Source organism: Pteropus alecto, unplaced genomic scaffold, assembly GCF_000325575.1.
Source record: "Pteropus alecto unplaced genomic scaffold, ASM32557v1 scaffold177, whole genome shotgun sequence".
Classification (NCBI taxonomy): Eukaryota; Metazoa; Chordata; class Mammalia; order Chiroptera; family Pteropodidae; genus Pteropus; species Pteropus alecto.
In genome coordinates this window covers 600,039-617,979 of record NW_006442207.1, presented here as the reverse complement: position 1 = coordinate 617,979, position 17,941 = coordinate 600,039, and the positions used below count along the sequence as shown (strand labels likewise).

Here is a 17,941-nt window from a genome sequence, read left to right as displayed (position 1 = left end):
TTGCCAGTGATCCTATCTGATGCAAATGCGTAAGCAGTGGTGCCATTTCGCGAGATTGGGAGATCTCAAGTGGACATCCGAATGGCAAAGTACGGGCGACAGCTGGATGTGGGCTGGTAGCTTGGGAGGGCGAGCACCATGATGTCTGAGCAGCCAGCAGAGTGGTGGTACAGCGCCAGGGTCACGGCTGAGAGCAGTCTTAGAGTGGAAGGTGGGGCAGACAATCTCTGGAAAAGTCTGGCTGTGAACCTGGTGGTGCAGGCAAGGGGTGGGGGGATTGCTTTTTTAATGAGGCAGGTGACTCAGGCAGCTTAAATGCTACTGGGAAGGAACAGACAGAAGCCTAGAGGCAGAGGGGTCCAGAGCCTAGGGCCCAGCTGACCTTGCATGGTGGAAGGAAGGCTGGGTGTGGTGGAGGGAGGTCTGCAGATTTGGTGCCAGGAGGTTCCAAGGCTGGACAAGAGCCTTGGTTTGCACTGTGGAGGAGGAGGCAGAGTCGTTTGCCAGTGAGGAGAAAGAAGGAGCTCAGCGACGGGTGGCAAAGATTTTCAGTAGTTTTCCGAAATGGGAGTAAGCCGAGTACGGAACCACGATTGCTTTGGGGTTGAAGGCCTTCTGCAGCTCACCAGAGAGATGGGGTTTCTGTGCCCTGGGCTTGGTGGACCCTTCTTCATTTTTTCAAATACTCAACTTTAAACAAGTTTATTAGTAGTTTCACAATACCCTTTCACAGGCAGATGAAGAACCAGGAAACTGAATCCTACATTGCCCACCCCTCAGCAATCCATGGGGGAGGGTCAGACAGGACAGCCTCTCATTCCTCTTCTCCCATCCAGGCTTAAAAACCCCAGGTGTGACCAGCCTCCACGAGGTCTTGGCATCCGTGATTGTAAGCCCTCTTATCTGCGCAGACACCTCTGGGGTTTCCAGGAGACCTCTGGCAGAGTTCTCGAAACTAAAACCTCGAGAGGAAGGTTTGTAAGCAGGAACCAAACAAATTCACCTAAAACTCATCCCTACACCCCTCTGTTGTAGAAGAGTTCTGTTTCTTCTGTTGCAGACTGAATTTCCTTTTCAAGCTTACTGTACTGTATCTGAAAAACAAAATTAAATTCTTAACATAGACATTAAAAACTTTCCTTGCCTTAGAAGCCAAGTCAAAAAAAATTTTTCAGACATTTATTTCACAGTCCAACTTTTTTCAGTGATGTCTAATCTAGAGGAAAAAAGCTAACTTCTTCAAAACATTCTTATGGAAAATTTCAAATATAAGCAAATGAAGAGAGAAGATAATGAACCTTCCTTCATGTACTCATCACTCAGCTTTAACTATTAACAATCTGCCAATCCCCTGAGATTCAGACTTCTGTAAATGACCCAACCTGCAGATAAGTCATCTGTTCCACTCCGAGTACATTGCAATCAGAAGTAATTATTTGTAAAAAGGTTCACTATTATTCCAATCTTATTGTTACAAACTGTGTTCTATAGGGGAGGCCTCTGAGGATTAAAAATATTTTTTTGTTCTAAAATTTTAATGAGCAGCTATTCCCCCTTTGCCCCTCACCACCCCCAAAGCGAGTATAGCAAGTATCTTAAATAATTTAAAACTTGTATGTTCTGTGCTGGCAGTTGCCTGAATTAACAATTCTATAATCCTAAACTTAGAGAATTTGGGTTTTCAACAAGATCATTCCATAAATATAAACGCTTCGAGAACGTGACTAATTTTTAACTTGTGATAGAAACAAGCGTTTGGAATTTTCAGCCAAGAAATGCCATAAATGGCTAATGTCTACTAGTATCCATAATGTCCTTGGCACCAGGAACAACCCTTTGCAGAGATACTATTATCTTTCATCTCCCTTTAACAAATACAGATACGGAAACTGAGTCTCAGAGAGTTTAAGCAAATTTGACCGAGGTCATGGAGGAGCTGGGAATTTGAGTCCAGGCAGTCTGACTCATCGTGAATTATAACATAAGCCAGTCTACAGAAATGCAATACAGTAGCCGCATGGGAGTTCTAAAAATCAGTTCCTCATTCCCACTGGCCGCATTTCAAGTGCTAAACAGCCACATGTGGCTAGTGGCTACCGTATTAGAAACCAGATATAGGATGTTTTTTCATCATTGCAGAAAGATCCACTAGGTGGGCATTGCAATAGAAGATTATGGAGTATTTCAAAATCTCAAAGGTTTTTTTTTTTAATGTCCCAGAAAAATGCTTCTGACGTACATTGAGAAAAATCGAATCAAAAACTGCACAAGTGATCTGGGGGATGGGATTAGTGTAAATAACGTTATTTATCTTGTCAACTTTGCAGATTTTTTAGAATAAGTGACACTTACCCGTCCAATTTGAGGGAACATACTGAAAGAAACTGGCACCATCAGTCCCATTACAAAGATGGTACAAGACAGCTTTAAAGTCCACAATGAGCTTGGATATCGCAGAAAGAACTGGGTCCTGGAAGAGACAAGGTTACAGGGCATTGTTTTAGAGGCTGGCCCTCTGCTCGAATGGCAGCCAATTGTTTTGCTCACTAGCATCCGGCCCAGGGTTAAGCACTTCCTGTGCATCTGCTCATTTGATACCATCATTCTAGAAGTGAGGAGATGTGCCTCAGCAGGTGCTGGGACATGCCCAGGAACACAGAGCTAACTGAGGATAGGGCCTGGCTAGATTCCAGGTTTGCTGGCATCTGCATTTCCACACCTGTCACAAATCAATCTTGCTATCTTAACTGTGATGAAGAGTATGCAGTAGGGGGGACCACTGAATCAACTTCTTCCTGTCCTTCTCACCAGGTTTGGTATTTGACAAGTTATACAAGAATTTTGACTGTTGTTAAAAGATTTATTCCGACCCGGGGAGATGAGCGCATGTCTTACCTTTTGTAAAAGTATGAGAAGATTTCGGGAATCAAAGCTGACGTCCCAAACAGCACGACTCTGGATGTTGCTGTATCTTTAACGGCCTAGTAGGAAGAGGAAGGGAGCAGCTCAGCACACAGAGTGAGATTATTTCCAGGGGTCCTGTAACTCATGACAGAGACAAGCAAACAGCAGCTCTCCTTTCTCACTTAAAAAAATAACGCACTTGGAAAGAGGTGGAGGCTGCGGTGGACATGCAAATGTATGCAGGACAGCTGGGGTCAGTGCCAGGAGTAATCGAAGACGGGATTTGCCTCCCCCTGACTCCATAATGGTCTCCATCAGTCTGCCAACAACTCCAAACAAAATACTAAGTATAAGCAAAGGCAGCTTATAGACAAATCCTCGCTTAGAACCAAATGGCCGTTTCCTTGGTAGAAATGCTGGTTTTTGCTACTAAGGATCAATCCATGCTTTCCTTTCAATCCAGATTCTGCCACTGGGCTCCCTTTCCTGAATGGCTCCCCAGTTATTCCCACCACTTCCAATGAAGGAATCTTCTAGAAGCCAAGCTCAAAATGTACCAACATGGCATTGTACCCACACATCATGGGCACGAGTCTACCCGTATGCACCCATCTTTTGCCTGTGTAATTAAAAGTGCTATAAATTTTTATTTTGTACAAACATGTATCGTTTATAACATCTTGTCACCTTTTCTATTATATACATTATACAGTGAACATGTAAACGTGATTGACTGTATGGGTTACATGCACAAAAGCATGTGTCCTCAAGGGCCAGGTAGGAGACTCTCAAGGGGAATTCTGATTACAGATGACACTCACATGTTAACTCCAGAACCCAATCCCTGCGTAAGACACACCTCCACACACAGCACTGCTCTCTCTACACAAGATAAATTGGCACACACACGCCATGATTCCCTTCCCCCCACTGCCCTCCTTCCACGTCCAGCTTCCCAAGACTTGGCCACAGCCTGCCCTCTGGGCTCTCCTCCTAGGCACCTGCTCTCTGCCTATTACACTCTTGCCCAGTTCATCCAATCCCTCTGCAGGGAATGCCTTCCCCCCACGAGGACACAAGGAGGGTGGCTTTTAAAATAAACTTTCAAGAATATAAAATAAAATCCCTCGACTTCGGGAAGAGAAAAGTGGCTGCTGAGTGTGGTGTGTTTCGACGTCAGTGGGGTGAGGTGGCCAATCGCCATCTGTCTCACGTGCAAGGGGAAGACACTCCGAACAAGACAGCGTCATTAGGAGGCACTGGGAGACGAGTTACAGTTCGCATCTGAGTGGCTTACAAGGCCAGTCAAGGGAACAACATGGACTAGGCTCCTGAAATCTGATCTAAGGTGCTCCATTACAATCAGATATTGCTGGTTACGTAGTTTCTGAAATTTTAGCCAAAGAAAATCAACCTTTCGGTGATAAAAGAATGCTTATGCTTACGCACAGCTACAGACATTTTATTCTTAAGAAAAAGATAAACTTAAAAAACAAAAAACAGACCAACAAACCTTTCTTTTACCCTAAACTGAAGTTCCTCCTGGTGAGATGGACTAGATATGCTGGTAGCTAGCAGGATTGGAGGCCGTCTCCCCTCTGGGAGGCCCCGTGCTCTGGGCTCCTGGAGATAGTATGGGTGTTGAGAGCCTAGCTTGGTGCCTGGCGGCCGAAAGTGCAAAGGAACAGCTTGTGGATTCCACACTTGCTCTCTCTCTCACTCTTTAGCTGCATAAACAGCTCACGCCACTACCAGCACCTTGCAGTTAAAACCGAGTTGAAAAGAAGCGCAAACATACGTCCACACGGAGAGCTACACGTGAATGTTCAACGCTGCATTATTCATCACAGCGCAGAACTGGACACAGCCCAAATGCCCATCGCCTGGGGAATGCAAAAGCAAAACTGTGCTACATCCACACCGTGGAGTACTGCTCAGAGATAAAAAGCAACAGACTATCGATACATGTGAAAAGACAGATGAACCTCAAAAGTCTAAGAAGCCGGACACACAAAAAATCAATTGTACAACTCATTTATATGAAATTTCTAGAAAAGGGCCTACTATGAAGACATGGAGCAGATCTGTGTTTTCCTGGGGCCGGGCGTGGGAGGGAACAGTGACTGTCAGTGGGCACGAGGGGAATGTTTAGGGTGATGACAATGTTCTAAAATTGGACGGTGGTGATGACTGCATAACTTTAAATTTACTAAAATTCATCGAACTATACTCTCACAATGAATTTTATAGTATGTAAGTGACACCTCACTAAAGCTGTTAAAAAATGTCTCTTTAGGATGGTTTCTTAGGCATAGAACCTTCATTTCAAAAACGAGGTATTTTATTTCTGGCAACAATTTCCTTCCTTGTTACTTGCAATGATCTTGTCTCTACTGTAAATCGTTTAGCAAGGTGGCCATTATTTTCAGACGTGCCATTGGATGGACTGGTAGAAACACCATAGCATATATCTGACAGTTTACAATTCAGCTTTGTAAATCTTTTCAGGATTTAGAGTAACGTGTTTCATGAGCCGAATGATGAGGTAGCCATCTTTTCTGAGCTCCTCTCCCAGACACGCTGGGCAGAAGGCTGTCCAGCTGGCTAAGGGGGAGGCCTGGACGCTCACACTACGAGATGCCCAGTCATTCTCTCTGCTGCATATCAGGGACTGTACCACGCTGCTCTTTATGCTATTTGCCAACAACTGCCTCACTTTACAATTCTTCAGCTCAAGTCACTTCACAGAAACCAAAAAAAAATCTCACTTGCTAAAAAAAATATTTCTTAAAAAATCCGTACCCAAAATGAAACGACTGTAGGCTATTGGAGGTTCTTAGAGCTAAATGCATAGTCACTGGGCTGAATTGAACAAAAGAATAAACTATTTCATAGTAAAAAATATTAAAAGTATTAGAAGAGTTTTAGGTCGAGGCATTGGATTTTCTTAGGCCATGCCATCCTTGACAGCAAATTGGTTCTTAAAGGTGAAGAAAAATCTGCTACGAGGTAGAGAGGGAGGGTTTCTCTTAAATGCAGAGAGAGTGCCCACTGACTTCCACAAGCACAGAGCAGGCTGGGAGAGTGGATGCTGAGCCCGAAGAACAAGATGCCACATCCAGAGAGAGGCTTCGCATTTGGCAGACACTCATCTGTGATAGTCTTAAGGGTCAACTTGGCTAGGCTGTAGTACTCAGTTATTTAACTAAACATGAATTGAGGTGTTGCTGTGGGGCTGTTATATAGATGTGATTAACATCTACGATCAGTTGACTTTAAGATGCTCACCCCCAACAGGGTGGGTGGGTCTTATCCAATCAGTTGAAGGCTTTAATGGCAAAATCCGAGGTTTCCCAAAGAAATTCAGCTTCCAGATTGCAGCATCAGCTCCTGAGTTTCCAGACTGAAGGCCTGCCCTACGCATTCCCAGCCCTACAACTGCATAGCCAATTATTTAAAGTAAATCTCTTACTATATATGTATGTAGATAGATATCCTATTGGTCCTATTTCTCCGGGGAACCCAGACTAATGCACCATCTTTTAAACATCAGGGTGCAAGATGTAAAATCAGCATAATGAGGGAAGATAGGATAAGTAAAGGTTAAAGTGAGACATGAATTTGTTACTGAGTCTCAAACAGAAAATTCAATTCTTTGCCCAAAAAGCAAGCAGCTACAGCTCCATCGTGTCCCCCTACCTTTGTCCCAGCTCTTTTGGAATAGCCTACGACATTGCCTTCCTTGTCCATGACCTCGATCCCCCGCACAGGCTCAAAACTCCGGGATGCGACAGCATTTATCCCACTGACTTGGGCTGTGGATATGAAGAAGGGAACACACAGAGACGGTTTCAGTCCAGCGAAAGAAAACCTTTTCTGGTGCCAAGACTTTCTCGGATGGCTGTGCTTCTCCGACCCTCAGTGGTCACCTGACACATGCTAGGCCAACCGAGCTCTCTCCTAGGGCTGTGGAGCTGAGTTGGAACTGCCAGCCTCTCGGCCTTGGATCTTGACTATGACCTGGCACCAGGTTCTAGCACCCCTGGAAGTCTAGCCTGGCTCCCTGACAGGCTTCCAGGAGGAACCCCGGGGGTCCCTGAAACATGCCCCCACTTCTTTGCTTAAGCTGGATTGACCAGGTTTCTGTAATATAATTTCCCAAATGTTACCACTGACATTCTGCCAACTCTTCAAAGTTCTATGATTCCCAAACCCAAATTAGGAGTGTGAATTTGCAGGCTGGCAAACTTAAAATAGTTGGTTAATATCTCTGTCACTCTCTTGGGGTCAGACCACCAGGATGGAAGCCCTTACACCACTACTTCTTACTGTGCGACCCTAGGAAAGTTACTTAACCACCCCCACCTCAGTGTCCCCTTAAATGGGAATAATAATATTACCTACCTATAAATGGTCAGGATTAAGCAAAACAATACATGTAGAAAGCTTGTACAGATCGTCTTTAAAGTGTAATTCCTGTCTCCAGGTTTGTGTTCGTCCTTTGACAACCAAAGGGGTATCTACAGAGAGAGTGTCACCTCTCAAACCACAGCCCTAATTTGGGTCTGGAGCCATGGGTCAGCTGAACGTGGTGGCTATCATTAGCCACAGTGTGGCCAAAGGACCTGGGTGTCCCCAAAGATGTGAGAAAGGCTCAAACCACAAAGACTGCATGCTTCCTGCTTACCAAGAATGATGACAGGCAAGGTTTTTCTTATCAAAATGTTTTTCAGGGCGAACTTGATTTGGAGTAAACGAGGGACTATCTAGAAAACAGAAAAATTATTATTGCATGGGACCAGGAAGTCAGCTGAACACACTCGACAGCAGAGAACTAGCACCAAACTAGTTCCTATTATAGGTCGCTGCCAGAGCTTGCCATGTTTTGTTTTTTTGTTTTTGTTTTTTTTGTGTGTGTGCAGCATTGAGATGTTCTGATCATCAGGGGAATACATGGAGGCTTCAAGAAGTGACATAACTTGTCCAGAGTCACTGAGCTATTAAGGAATTGAGCCAGGTGACAAACCCAAGCTTACCATCACAATATCCTGACATCCAGAGCAATATACAATTTGTATAACATGTTTATGGAGCATAAATTAATTTTTAAAAACGATAACAGTACTGAGCAAATGCCTAGAAACCTGGAATAGTCATATGATTATCTGGGGGTGACAGGACTACAGGTGACTTATTTTCTTCTTTATGTCTTAGTCAGACTTTCTAAATTGTTTAAGTTGGAACAGAGATTTGTAATCAGAATAAACGTTTGTTTTTTTTGTTTTTTGTTTTAATTTTGAGGAACAAAAAAAGATTGGACAGAAATTTAAAATACCTACTCCAAAAAACGTTGTAGAAACGATTGCTCCGGCCCCTAGTAACACAGTCTCATACGGGTGACGATTCTAGGGAAAATCAAAAGCACGTAGTTAGCAAATACCACAGTTTTACCCAGTAAAGATAATCAAAACAAAGAATAACTCCTAAGGGAATAACAAAACTGCAGCTCTCTGGGCCTCGTAAAACTCACATAACTCGCGTTTCCGTTGATGATGTTGAAAGCGGTATTGTAGGTATAGAAGGACAGCTGCGGAAGGACGGAGGCAAATAGATCACATTCTGGTTTCGAGAACAGAATTTAGTAATCGTGAAATAGAAATAATTCCTACCTGAGGTAAAATCATTGACTTTAGACTTTTTACTGACACCAGCGACAAAAATACCTTAAAAAAAAAAAAAAAGCAAAGTTATAGTGTTTGTGGGGGGAAGGTGGGCTAGTAGGAACAAGAACTGTCATCCTTCCCAGGGGAAATGTGGAACTGAGCTGGGACAAGGAGAGGAAGGTGCCGATGCAGGCAGCTACGGGATAGTGGACAAGGAAGACTGAATGGGCACCAACTGGGCACCGAAGACAACCAGGAGCCTCATGGCAGTCCTTGTCCCTGAGACCCGCAACTGTGCAGGGCAGCTGAGAAGGCCATACTTGCAAGGGGACGCAGACCAGGGCAGGTGTGAAGTGAGGAAGGGCTCGGCTGGGACCCCTCACAGCATCCCTGGTTTCACTTTTCCTTGCCCTATAGCTTAACAAAATAGATTGTCCGCTGCGACTTGACCCGGAGCTTGGAACGTCCACTGACATAGAAAGTTGCCCTGACACTTACGATGAATGCCCTCATGCACAATGTTTATGGTCTAGCATTCTTTCCAAACTACTCCCATCTTTGTCCCTGGGTTGCTAACACCACCAGAGGACCACGCTGCCAGAGCGATGGTTCCGTGAAGCACAGCAGACCCCCCGGAACCGTCACGTAACCCCTGGAATAATGCCCCGATTTCCCCTTAAGTCCCCTAAGCCAGACCGAGAAAGGAAGGCAGTTTTTGCACACGTTAGCCTGCTGCCTTCTCAGATCTCCGGTGCTCTGACAATAAACGCTTATTCTGAATCTCTCAACTCCTGTGTTGGTCTGTTGGCTGAGCGGCACAGGCAGCACGCAGTTGACCTCCAGTTAAAGAAGTGACAGAGGAGATGCTGTCACTTTGGGTGAACACCTCCTGAGAGCCAAGGCAGGCGGCCTGTTTGGGGGCAATTCCAGGTCTTGGTGAGGGCATGCACCGGGGCAAGGGCTTGGGGAGAGAAAGTCAAGGACAATTGTGTGGGCCTGTGGCAGGAAGCACATCTTAACTCATAGATCTCCTTCCATAGGGCTTTGCACACACTAGGAGGTCAAAGAAAGGATTACCTTGTGACACCATGGATGCTGACTGGATAAGCGGGCGTGGGGTGGGGCTACATGAACAGATAAGGGTCAGAGGTAGGAGATCCATAAACACCTATCAGGCAGTCACGGGACAGGGGTCCAGCACTGGAGAACACAAGCCCCCAAGGTCAGGAGATGGGTGGACATCTTCCCCAACCCCCACTCACACAGTGGCAAGGGGCAGCTCACTCACCATGGGTGCCGTGAAAGGCAGGAGAGCTGGCAAAGAAGAGAAGAGCTGGTCAGTGACTACAAAGAGGCCAGATGAAGGCACTGCCCGCTGGACAACCCGCTTCCCCGCCTCCTCAAGGCACAGATGTCAACGATGGTTTTTACTCATTTTTATTTTTTTAATACAAATAATAACTATGCGCCTATGGCAAAAATTTAAATCCGCACAGTATAGACAGATCGAACCATGCTCGCTAGGCCCTCTTGCTGAAGGTAGTGTTAACTGGACCCTGTTCATCCTGCCACAAGGATTTAATACATCTGGATACCGTGATTTATAAGAAATTTGTATTTGCTCTCATTTCCCGTTCCAAACACAAAGAAACTAAAACCCTTAGAATTTCCTGTGAGATTTTAATAAAAGTAAGAGGAGTGTCTTTTGTAATTCATACCACGCCCCTCAACCACACCTGAGCTTATTATGTTAATAAGGTGACTTTTAGAAAGCCCCTAAGGCTGGGGTTGGTTTCCAGGGCAACTAACCAGGTGAACTAACCACCTTTTGGCCCCACACCCCCAACCTCCACTTCTAGGGAGAAAAGAGGGGCTGGAGGTTGGGCTAATCACCAACGGCCAACGATTTAACCAACCAGGCCTACTTAACGAAGCCTCCATTTAAAATGCTGACTGAGCAGGTTTGGGAGCTTCATGGTTGGTGAGCACACGAGGTTGCTGGTAGGGTGGCATATGATAGCTTCTCACCCTTTCCCCCATACCTTGCCCTAGTGCTTCGTCTGGCTGTTCCTGAGTTATACACTTCTATAATAAACTCGTAGTCTAGTAAATAAGCTGTTTTCCTGAGTTTTGTAAGCTATTCTCGCAATTTCAAACCTAAGGATGAGGTCGTGAGAACTGATTTATAGCAGGTTGGTCAGAAGCACAGGTGACAACCTGGACTTTGAATTGGCATCTGACGGGCAGGGGCAGTCTTGTGGGACTGAGCCCTTAACTTGTGGGATCTGACACTAATGCCAGGTAGACAGTGGTGGAATAGAGTTAAGATTGTAGGACACCCAGCTAGTGTGAGGATTGATGGATGTGGAAGAAGCTCGCACACATCTGGTGTCAGAAGCAAAGTACTGACAGTGTTGGGAAATGAGTGTTTTTCTTTCCCAAGATGTACCAGGAATAATGCAAATTTTTACACTTTTAAACACACAGCACTTATCTATACAAACAGGTTCACTATACACTGTTTCATACTTTTTTCTCCTTAATACTAGTTTCTGGAGATCTATTCATCCATATTAGCATGTAGGATTTACCTCATTCTTTTTAATGAATTATTTAACTACAGTCTGAATCGTTGGCTATCTATATTGTTTTCAGTTTCCTGTGTACGATATAGATACGATATAGAAAGAACTGTAGAAGTGGAAAGACCCTACACAATTACAGATTTTATTCCCCTCACTGTAGTTATGAAAGAGAGAACACCAAATGGGATCCCTAATACTGGCACTTAACGAACCATCGGTGATAATCTGGTTATGTACTTTAGGGCATGATGGAGCAGGCCTGTTCTCTCTTTCCACAGGACTGGATGCAGCTCTGGGGCCCAAACCTGCTCTTCTCCACTATCGACCCCAGACTCTTCAAACGTTCTTTTTAAGCTATGGTTTCCAGACTCATTGTCAGAAATCCTTCTAGGGAAAAAAAGCAATTAAAATAAGGCAGGTAGAGTTTTCTCTTATAAACCACATCTTCCCAAACCACTTCTGAAAAATTAGAATCAGCTTACCCGCAGGTCGGAAAAGAACGGGGATCAGTTTGCTGTTGTCAGGGTGCACTGTTGACTTTAAAAGCATAAGCACAAAGGTCGGTTGGATGTTTGGTTTCGTTAGTTTAGGAGGCTAAAAATTAGGAAGGGGCTGAAACTTACAAGACTTCTCTTCCAAGCTTCTTGGATCTAAAAAGAGAAAAAACAAGCAATAGTTTTTAAAGATGGCTTGGCAGCAAACAAATCTCTCCTGCCTCATTCCTAATGCTACCTTCCAGAGAGTAAAGGGCGGAACTGTTCAAGACCACATGGACAGAGCACATCAAAATAAATGAACCAAACAGTCGAAGGAATAAAAGAACTAACAGGCAAAGAGATGATTCATATAAAGAAAAGGACCAAAACATTAAAAGGCCTTAAGTGTCTGACCTTGGAAGAGACTCAAGGCCAACACCTAACTTATCACTCAGGTGAGTCACTGAGTCCAGCCTGGCTCAGGGCAGAGCAGGCTGTGTACAGAGGACACAGCACGCCATTAGCCAAGTCACCTGCAACAGAGCCCAGTTGTGAGCCCAGAGGCCTCAACAAGTTCTTAGAAAAACCAAGTTAAATCTGTGAGCTTTCCACAGGTGGCCTCATGACACTGATGTTTGTGGGCTCTGGAAAGCCCCATTCACTGCAAGGTAGGTAACAGATACTTGGTTTGCGTCTTTGCACAGGAATGGAACCCTGCCCTGGGTCTCTGCCTCTGATGGGAAATAGATTCCAACTTCCGAAGCCCGCCTTAATTCTGGAGTTCCCCATGAGGCTCCAGGAATTGGCTACGGAGAATCCCCACTAATGTCTGTTACCTATGAATCATAGGAACCCCGTGATTGTCCCCTTAATCCTAGTTCCTACTTCTAGTACCTAATACTAATCTGGTTTACGAGAAGGAATTCTAACTACACTTAAAACACTAATCCAGTTTGAAAAGCTGATCCCTTGGGCAGTGTTTTCGATGATAAGGTTCCACCGGATTTCAGACTATGCAGTGGAATCACCTGAAGGCAACCACACCAGCCTTGACAGGCACACCCAAGCACAGGCAGGCACTTACACTTTGGTCCTCCAAGTCATGAATAGATGCGTCTTCATTTGTTAACAGTAGTTGCCTTGATTTTTCTATTTTTTCCTACAATCAGATATAAAGAAATTCAGCCATGAGCTCATCACTGCTCAGATTTATCCACAGATTTAGGAATCACATGCTCGTCACATGACTTCAATGTGACGTGTAGCCAAGGCCCTCTACTCCCTGGGAATTTCCTTTAGGATCCATTGGGATGGTCCCATGTGTCATTCCAATTCGGACCTCCCGGCCCTGACTCCACTAATGCTGCCATTACGCCCTCCCATCTCCGCATCCCGTTCTTCTCTGATGTCAGCTGTCTCAGGGAATACCACCACCATCCGCCTGGCCGTGCAAGTCGGAAACCTGGAAGTCCCTCCTCTCTCACTCACCCCTCGTCTAATTGATCCAGTTTTTTTTTTTTCCACTTAATTTGAGGGGAAAAAAATTAAATACAGAAAATACAAAAAATAATTGCATACTCGTAATCCCCTCATCCAGAATAACTGTAAACGTCTCGTTATATTTGCTCCTAATGTTTTTTTCCAAAAGGACCATCACCCCCAGTCTCCGTTCCTACCCCATTCCATCAGAACTTGAACTATTACAAGTTCAAGGTATAAACTTCCAGTCCATTTTTTTATACTCTACGAAGATAAATATATCCATCTGATATGGGACATGACTTGTAAAATTATCTTTTAGCAGGAAATGATACGGGACGTCTTTGCAGAGTTGTTAATCTTTTTAGTAAACCTAGTTAAATCTTTTCTTTCCTCCTTTTTTTAGGAAAAAGACCCTTTCCTTCAAATTCTGATAACTGCCCCCAAACTGGTGACTCAGATCCTCTGGCTATTGATAAGGATCATCAGCCCATTGTTAGCAGAAATAGTATTAGGCCAGACAGGGCCTTAGAGTCTGAGACGGGAGGGGACTTTAGGCCAAAGGTCTTTTCCTTCTCTTTAAGAAATATATTAACCAAAGCTGTTTCCCTTTACTAGCTTAATAGGCAACCAATAATAGAAATTAATAGCTATATGACTTAAATAACAAGTTTGTATCTTCTTTTCCTTGTCTAGGAACTGAGGTGGCTGTGATGACAAAGGCAGAGCAGGAAAGAGCTCTGTGAAACCCCAATAGGCAGGGACTATGACTCTTCTCAGCGGGAAGCAGATACAGAAGAAGAGACCTCCTGTCCCTCCACATCCATACTAATAAGGGGGTTCGTGGCTCTTAGAAGTTAGGCAGGAAGTTAGAGGGTTTCAGGTCTGCCTGCAAAGACATTGAAGTCATCCTATCCTAGAAGGGGTCCGCCCTAATCCACCCACAATTGAGCAAGCCAGAAGGCATTTTTAGGCTAAAAGTAACTTCCACAAAGAAACAAGCAAGAGAATTAGGTACCAGTTTAAGTCAGTCACTTGCACCAGCGCAATGAAGACCCCAATGATCTTCGATTCACCCGAGCCTCATTATACCATCATTATAACATGCATGTGCCCAGAAGTTCATTAATATCATAACACTGAATTCTGGGAACGAACATGCACAGAAAGCAAATGATGAATCACTGTGTCCTGTCAATCTTAGCTGTCAATCAAGGAAGCCCACCCTTCTAAGAAAGGTAACCACCAACAGCAAATAGGAATAAAAACCCTGAAGGCTTTGTCACCAGGCCTTTGAGCCACGCTTCTCTTGCTCAGGCCTGCTTCCACGTCTGGAAGTGTACTTTCCCTTCTAATAAAGCTTTTCTCTTCTGCTATATTTTGGTAACTTGCTCAATTCTTTGTTTGAGACATCAAGAGCCTGGACAATGCGCCGGGAGTCGATCCCCGCTCTCCGGTAACATATCCATAAACAAATATGCAGTATTGCTTTTTTCAGGTTGTAATTTGCATAAATATTGTATGCATCTTGCTTTTTCACTAAATATCACAGATATCATGTTCTTCCATTTAACATCATATATATTTTGTTTCTACTTAACAGCATTTGTTGGTAACTAGATCATCACTTAAAAGCTAATCAATATTCCACAGTATGAATATACCATATTATATTTTTCTACCAATGGACATTCAGGTTGTTTCTTGTTTATTATAAACGAGGCTGAATGAAACATCTTGAGCACAAGGATGGGAGTGTCCCTTTGGGTCTGGCCCTAAAGGGTCATCCCTGGTGACAGAACATTTCCTTTATATCTCTCAGCCACAGCTGGTTCGAGCCCTCATCTTTCACTTAGAAGCTGAGCCCTCCCCTGAACAGACTGCCTTGTCTACAGTCTCGTCCCCTATGGTTACTCACCATACTGACCGAAGGGACCCTCAGAAACCCAAACCTTGCCCTGTAGGCTAAGTGCAAACTCCTCTCATCTGAATGACACACAAGGCCCTTCAAGAACTGCCTGGTTCCCCTGCATAAAAAGCCCCTGAGACTGGGTGACCTGCTCTCCTCCCCTAGGTTTGCTTACAGTCTCCTCTGCCTCTCAGCCTTCCTTCAACACCCTCCCTCAATTCCCAGCTACACCGCGCCCTTCGATCGCTAGGCGAAGGTCTGTCACTAGCATTGTCAGTCTGTCCTCCAATACCAGGGAGGTTTGTTTTAATCCCCTCTGAACTGCCAGCACCTGGCCCAGGGCTTGGTATTACCTGTTAAGTGGAGGTCTGCTTTTAGGTATTATCCTTCCAATCTAACAAGCTCATTGAGAAGGAATAAAAACATGAAAATATATGTGGATTCTGTTATTTCAACCGCTTTCAAAAGGGACACAATCTTCACATTTCAGAATAAAATGTGAAATTCATTATCTCAGAAAACGAGAAAATACTTACAATCGAAATGACCAAATTTGTAGGATCCAATAACTCTGTCCACTGAAGAAATCTCTGAATAAAAGACTTAAGAGGGGAAAAGCACCAGAGAGGTTCATGGCAGCAAAAGAACAAAGATATGGTAATAACAGTTAACATTATTTTTGAGAACCTGATAGCGCCATCTACCTGCAGCATCTCCTGGATTGCTTACAACATCCCATCCTACAGGTGAGGCAGCTGAGGCTTAGAAGGGCTCATGAACATACTCAAGGGGGAGTCCAGGCAGTAAGACAGTAGCCCGTGCTCTTAAACACTCCAATGTCAAATCGCTCTTGAGGATTAAAACCCCAGACTTTGGGTCAAATGGACCTACGTTCATATCCCATATATGACCTTGAATCAACTACCTAGAAAGGTCTCAGAATCTGGTTCTTCACTCTGTTGTTGTAAGGCTTAACTTTAGTCAGAAAAAACCTACGCCCCAGCAAGGCCTCAATAAAGGCAGCTCGGGTGACATGTGTAAAAAGGAAGCATGGTTTGCTCCAAAAAGCCGCCGAACTTTGTAGTGGTTCCAGCTCTGAGTCATGGCTCTGCTGGGACAACTTGGGCTCCCTGTCCCTTCTCTACTTCTCTACCTAATAAAACCCAGGCTGGGCCATACTTTAGGTAAGGACTGAAAGAGAACATTCTACAATTGTGCTCTCCGATTAGCCACATGTAGCTATGGAGCCCTTGATATGTGGCCAGACCAAATGAAGACGTGCTGTATGAGTAAAACATACACCGGATTTCTAAGGCTTAATACAAAAAATAATGTAAAATATCTCACTAATAATTTTAATGCTTATTACATGTTGAAATGTTAATATTTTGTATTTACTGGGATAAATACAATATATTATTCATATTAATTTCACCTTTTTGCTTTTTTTTTTTTAGGCGAGGCAACCCTTGGTTGACCTCACAGATTGCAAGGACCTTATCAGCTTACAATCCCTTATTTTATTTTTTACACCTACAGCACCTAGTATTCCTAGGTGGTCTCCCATTACAAGTACTAACCACGCCCGACCTTGCTTAGCTTCCGAGATCAGACGGGATCGGGCTTGTTCAGGGTAGCATGGCCTTGGACTCTTTTTGCCTTTTTTAATGTGGCTACTAAAAAATTTTAAATGCTCTATAAGGCTCCCGTCATATTTCTATTGGACAGCACCACCCCAGGCGGCGTGGAGGCGGAGCCTGTCACGTGTGCCAGGTGGGGCACAAACTCACTGTGAGCGGCCGAGTCTACGGAGGTTGGGAGGCTGGGGACTCCCGGGAGGACCTGTTCCTCTCCAATCTGATGCAACCTGATGCTCAGCAAGAGCTTAGGCAGCAGAGGGCCTATGAGGGGAGACTGACTGCTCATTTAGGGGGATCTGTAGGGTGACTTTATGGCGACCCTCCCTAGCCGGGCCTGGAGTAGAAGTGACGCACGGGTTACAGCCGTGGCCGTCGGCATCCGGCAAGCATGGGTGTTCCCTCGGTCTCCTCCCGGGGTCTGAGGTCGGAAGGTGGATGGTGCGACCACGTGGCCTCAAAGTCCAAGGTCACCCGGGCCAGCTGGCGACTCTAGGTGTCGCGCCCCTTGCCCTCCCCACTGCCTCCAGCCGAGCGGGTCGCGAGCCGTACTTGGCGTTCGGTGATCCAGAAGCGCACGTTGGGCTCCATGCGGGCGGCAGCGCCACTGCACCCTGGGAGCTGCGCGGCTCCTGCGTTTCCTCTTCCTCCTGCTCCTCTTCCTGGGACTTACGTGATGGTTGGGGAGGCGGCTGCCGGCAGGCCAGGCGCGGAGGAGGAGCCGGGCGGCGTGCCCCGCCCCCGGCGCGCGCGCGCCCTCTGTGCCGGGTCCCCAAGCCCGCGCGCTCGCTGCTCTGTGTCACCACGCGCCAGCAGCCGGGAACCCCTCTCTCCCGGGTTCCCGCATGTTACCATCTGCCAGCTCCTGGGTTCCCGCGCACCTGCTGCTCAGTGTCACCACCTTCCAAGCCCCCAGATCCCACGTCTCTACCCCCACTGGTCCTGTGAGCCCTGCTCTCCCACAGACCGAGTCATTTCAACCCTGCTCCACCCCTTAGGGTAGCGAGGCCGCTCCCAGGCCTGGAGGAGTCACCTACGGGAACCCCCGTACCACAGCACCTACCTAAGCTTTTGGACATTACCCTTGAAAGTCCGTTCAGTCGCCCCTTAAGTCCAGTGTACAGGTATTGGAGACAGTCAGGACCGGCTACGTAATTTTCGTGGCCCAACGAAAATCGAAAATGTGGCGCCCCATTTTAAAAAATTGAGAAAGTCGACATCAGAGCGTTAAACCCAGCCCGGGGCTCTGCCACAAGCCAACCGTGAAGCCCACCCTGGTACAGACGAC

At 45.5% G+C, this 17,941-nt stretch overlaps 1 protein-coding gene across 1 annotated transcript; it reads right to left on the bottom strand.

Moving 5' to 3' along the window:
• Nucleotides 1–686: 686 nt before the first annotated feature.
• Nucleotides 687–17,356, bottom strand: SFXN4 (sideroflexin 4). The gene is made up of 14 exons (XM_006920820.3): nt 17,206–17,356; nt 15,553–15,618; nt 12,713–12,787; nt 11,776–11,802; nt 11,635–11,689; nt 9,856–9,881; nt 8,574–8,627; nt 8,435–8,491; nt 8,244–8,309; nt 7,592–7,670; nt 6,604–6,719; nt 2,896–2,981; nt 2,353–2,470; nt 687–1,094 (listed from the first exon to the last, which is right to left on the bottom strand). Exons 1-14 carry the CDS (start codon nt 17,242–17,244, stop codon nt 1,017–1,019), a joined length of 942 nt encoding a protein of 313 aa, XP_006920882.1. The 5' UTR covers nt 17,245–17,356; the 3' UTR covers nt 687–1,016.
• Nucleotides 17,357–17,941: the final 585 nt, after the last annotated feature.

Coding starts and splice junctions, on each gene's coding strand:
- SFXN4 (XM_006920820.3), bottom strand. CDS start 17,244: ATGGAGCCCAACGTGCGCTTCTGGATCACCGAACGCCAA. Junction 8,492..8,573: donor AGTCAATGATTTTACCTCAG/GTAGGAATTATT, acceptor GTCCTTCCGCAG/CTGTCCTTCTATACCTACAA. Junction 8,310..8,434: donor TCAACGGAAACGCGAGTTAT/GTGAGTTTTACG, acceptor GATTTTCCCTAG/AATCGTCACCCGTATGAGAC.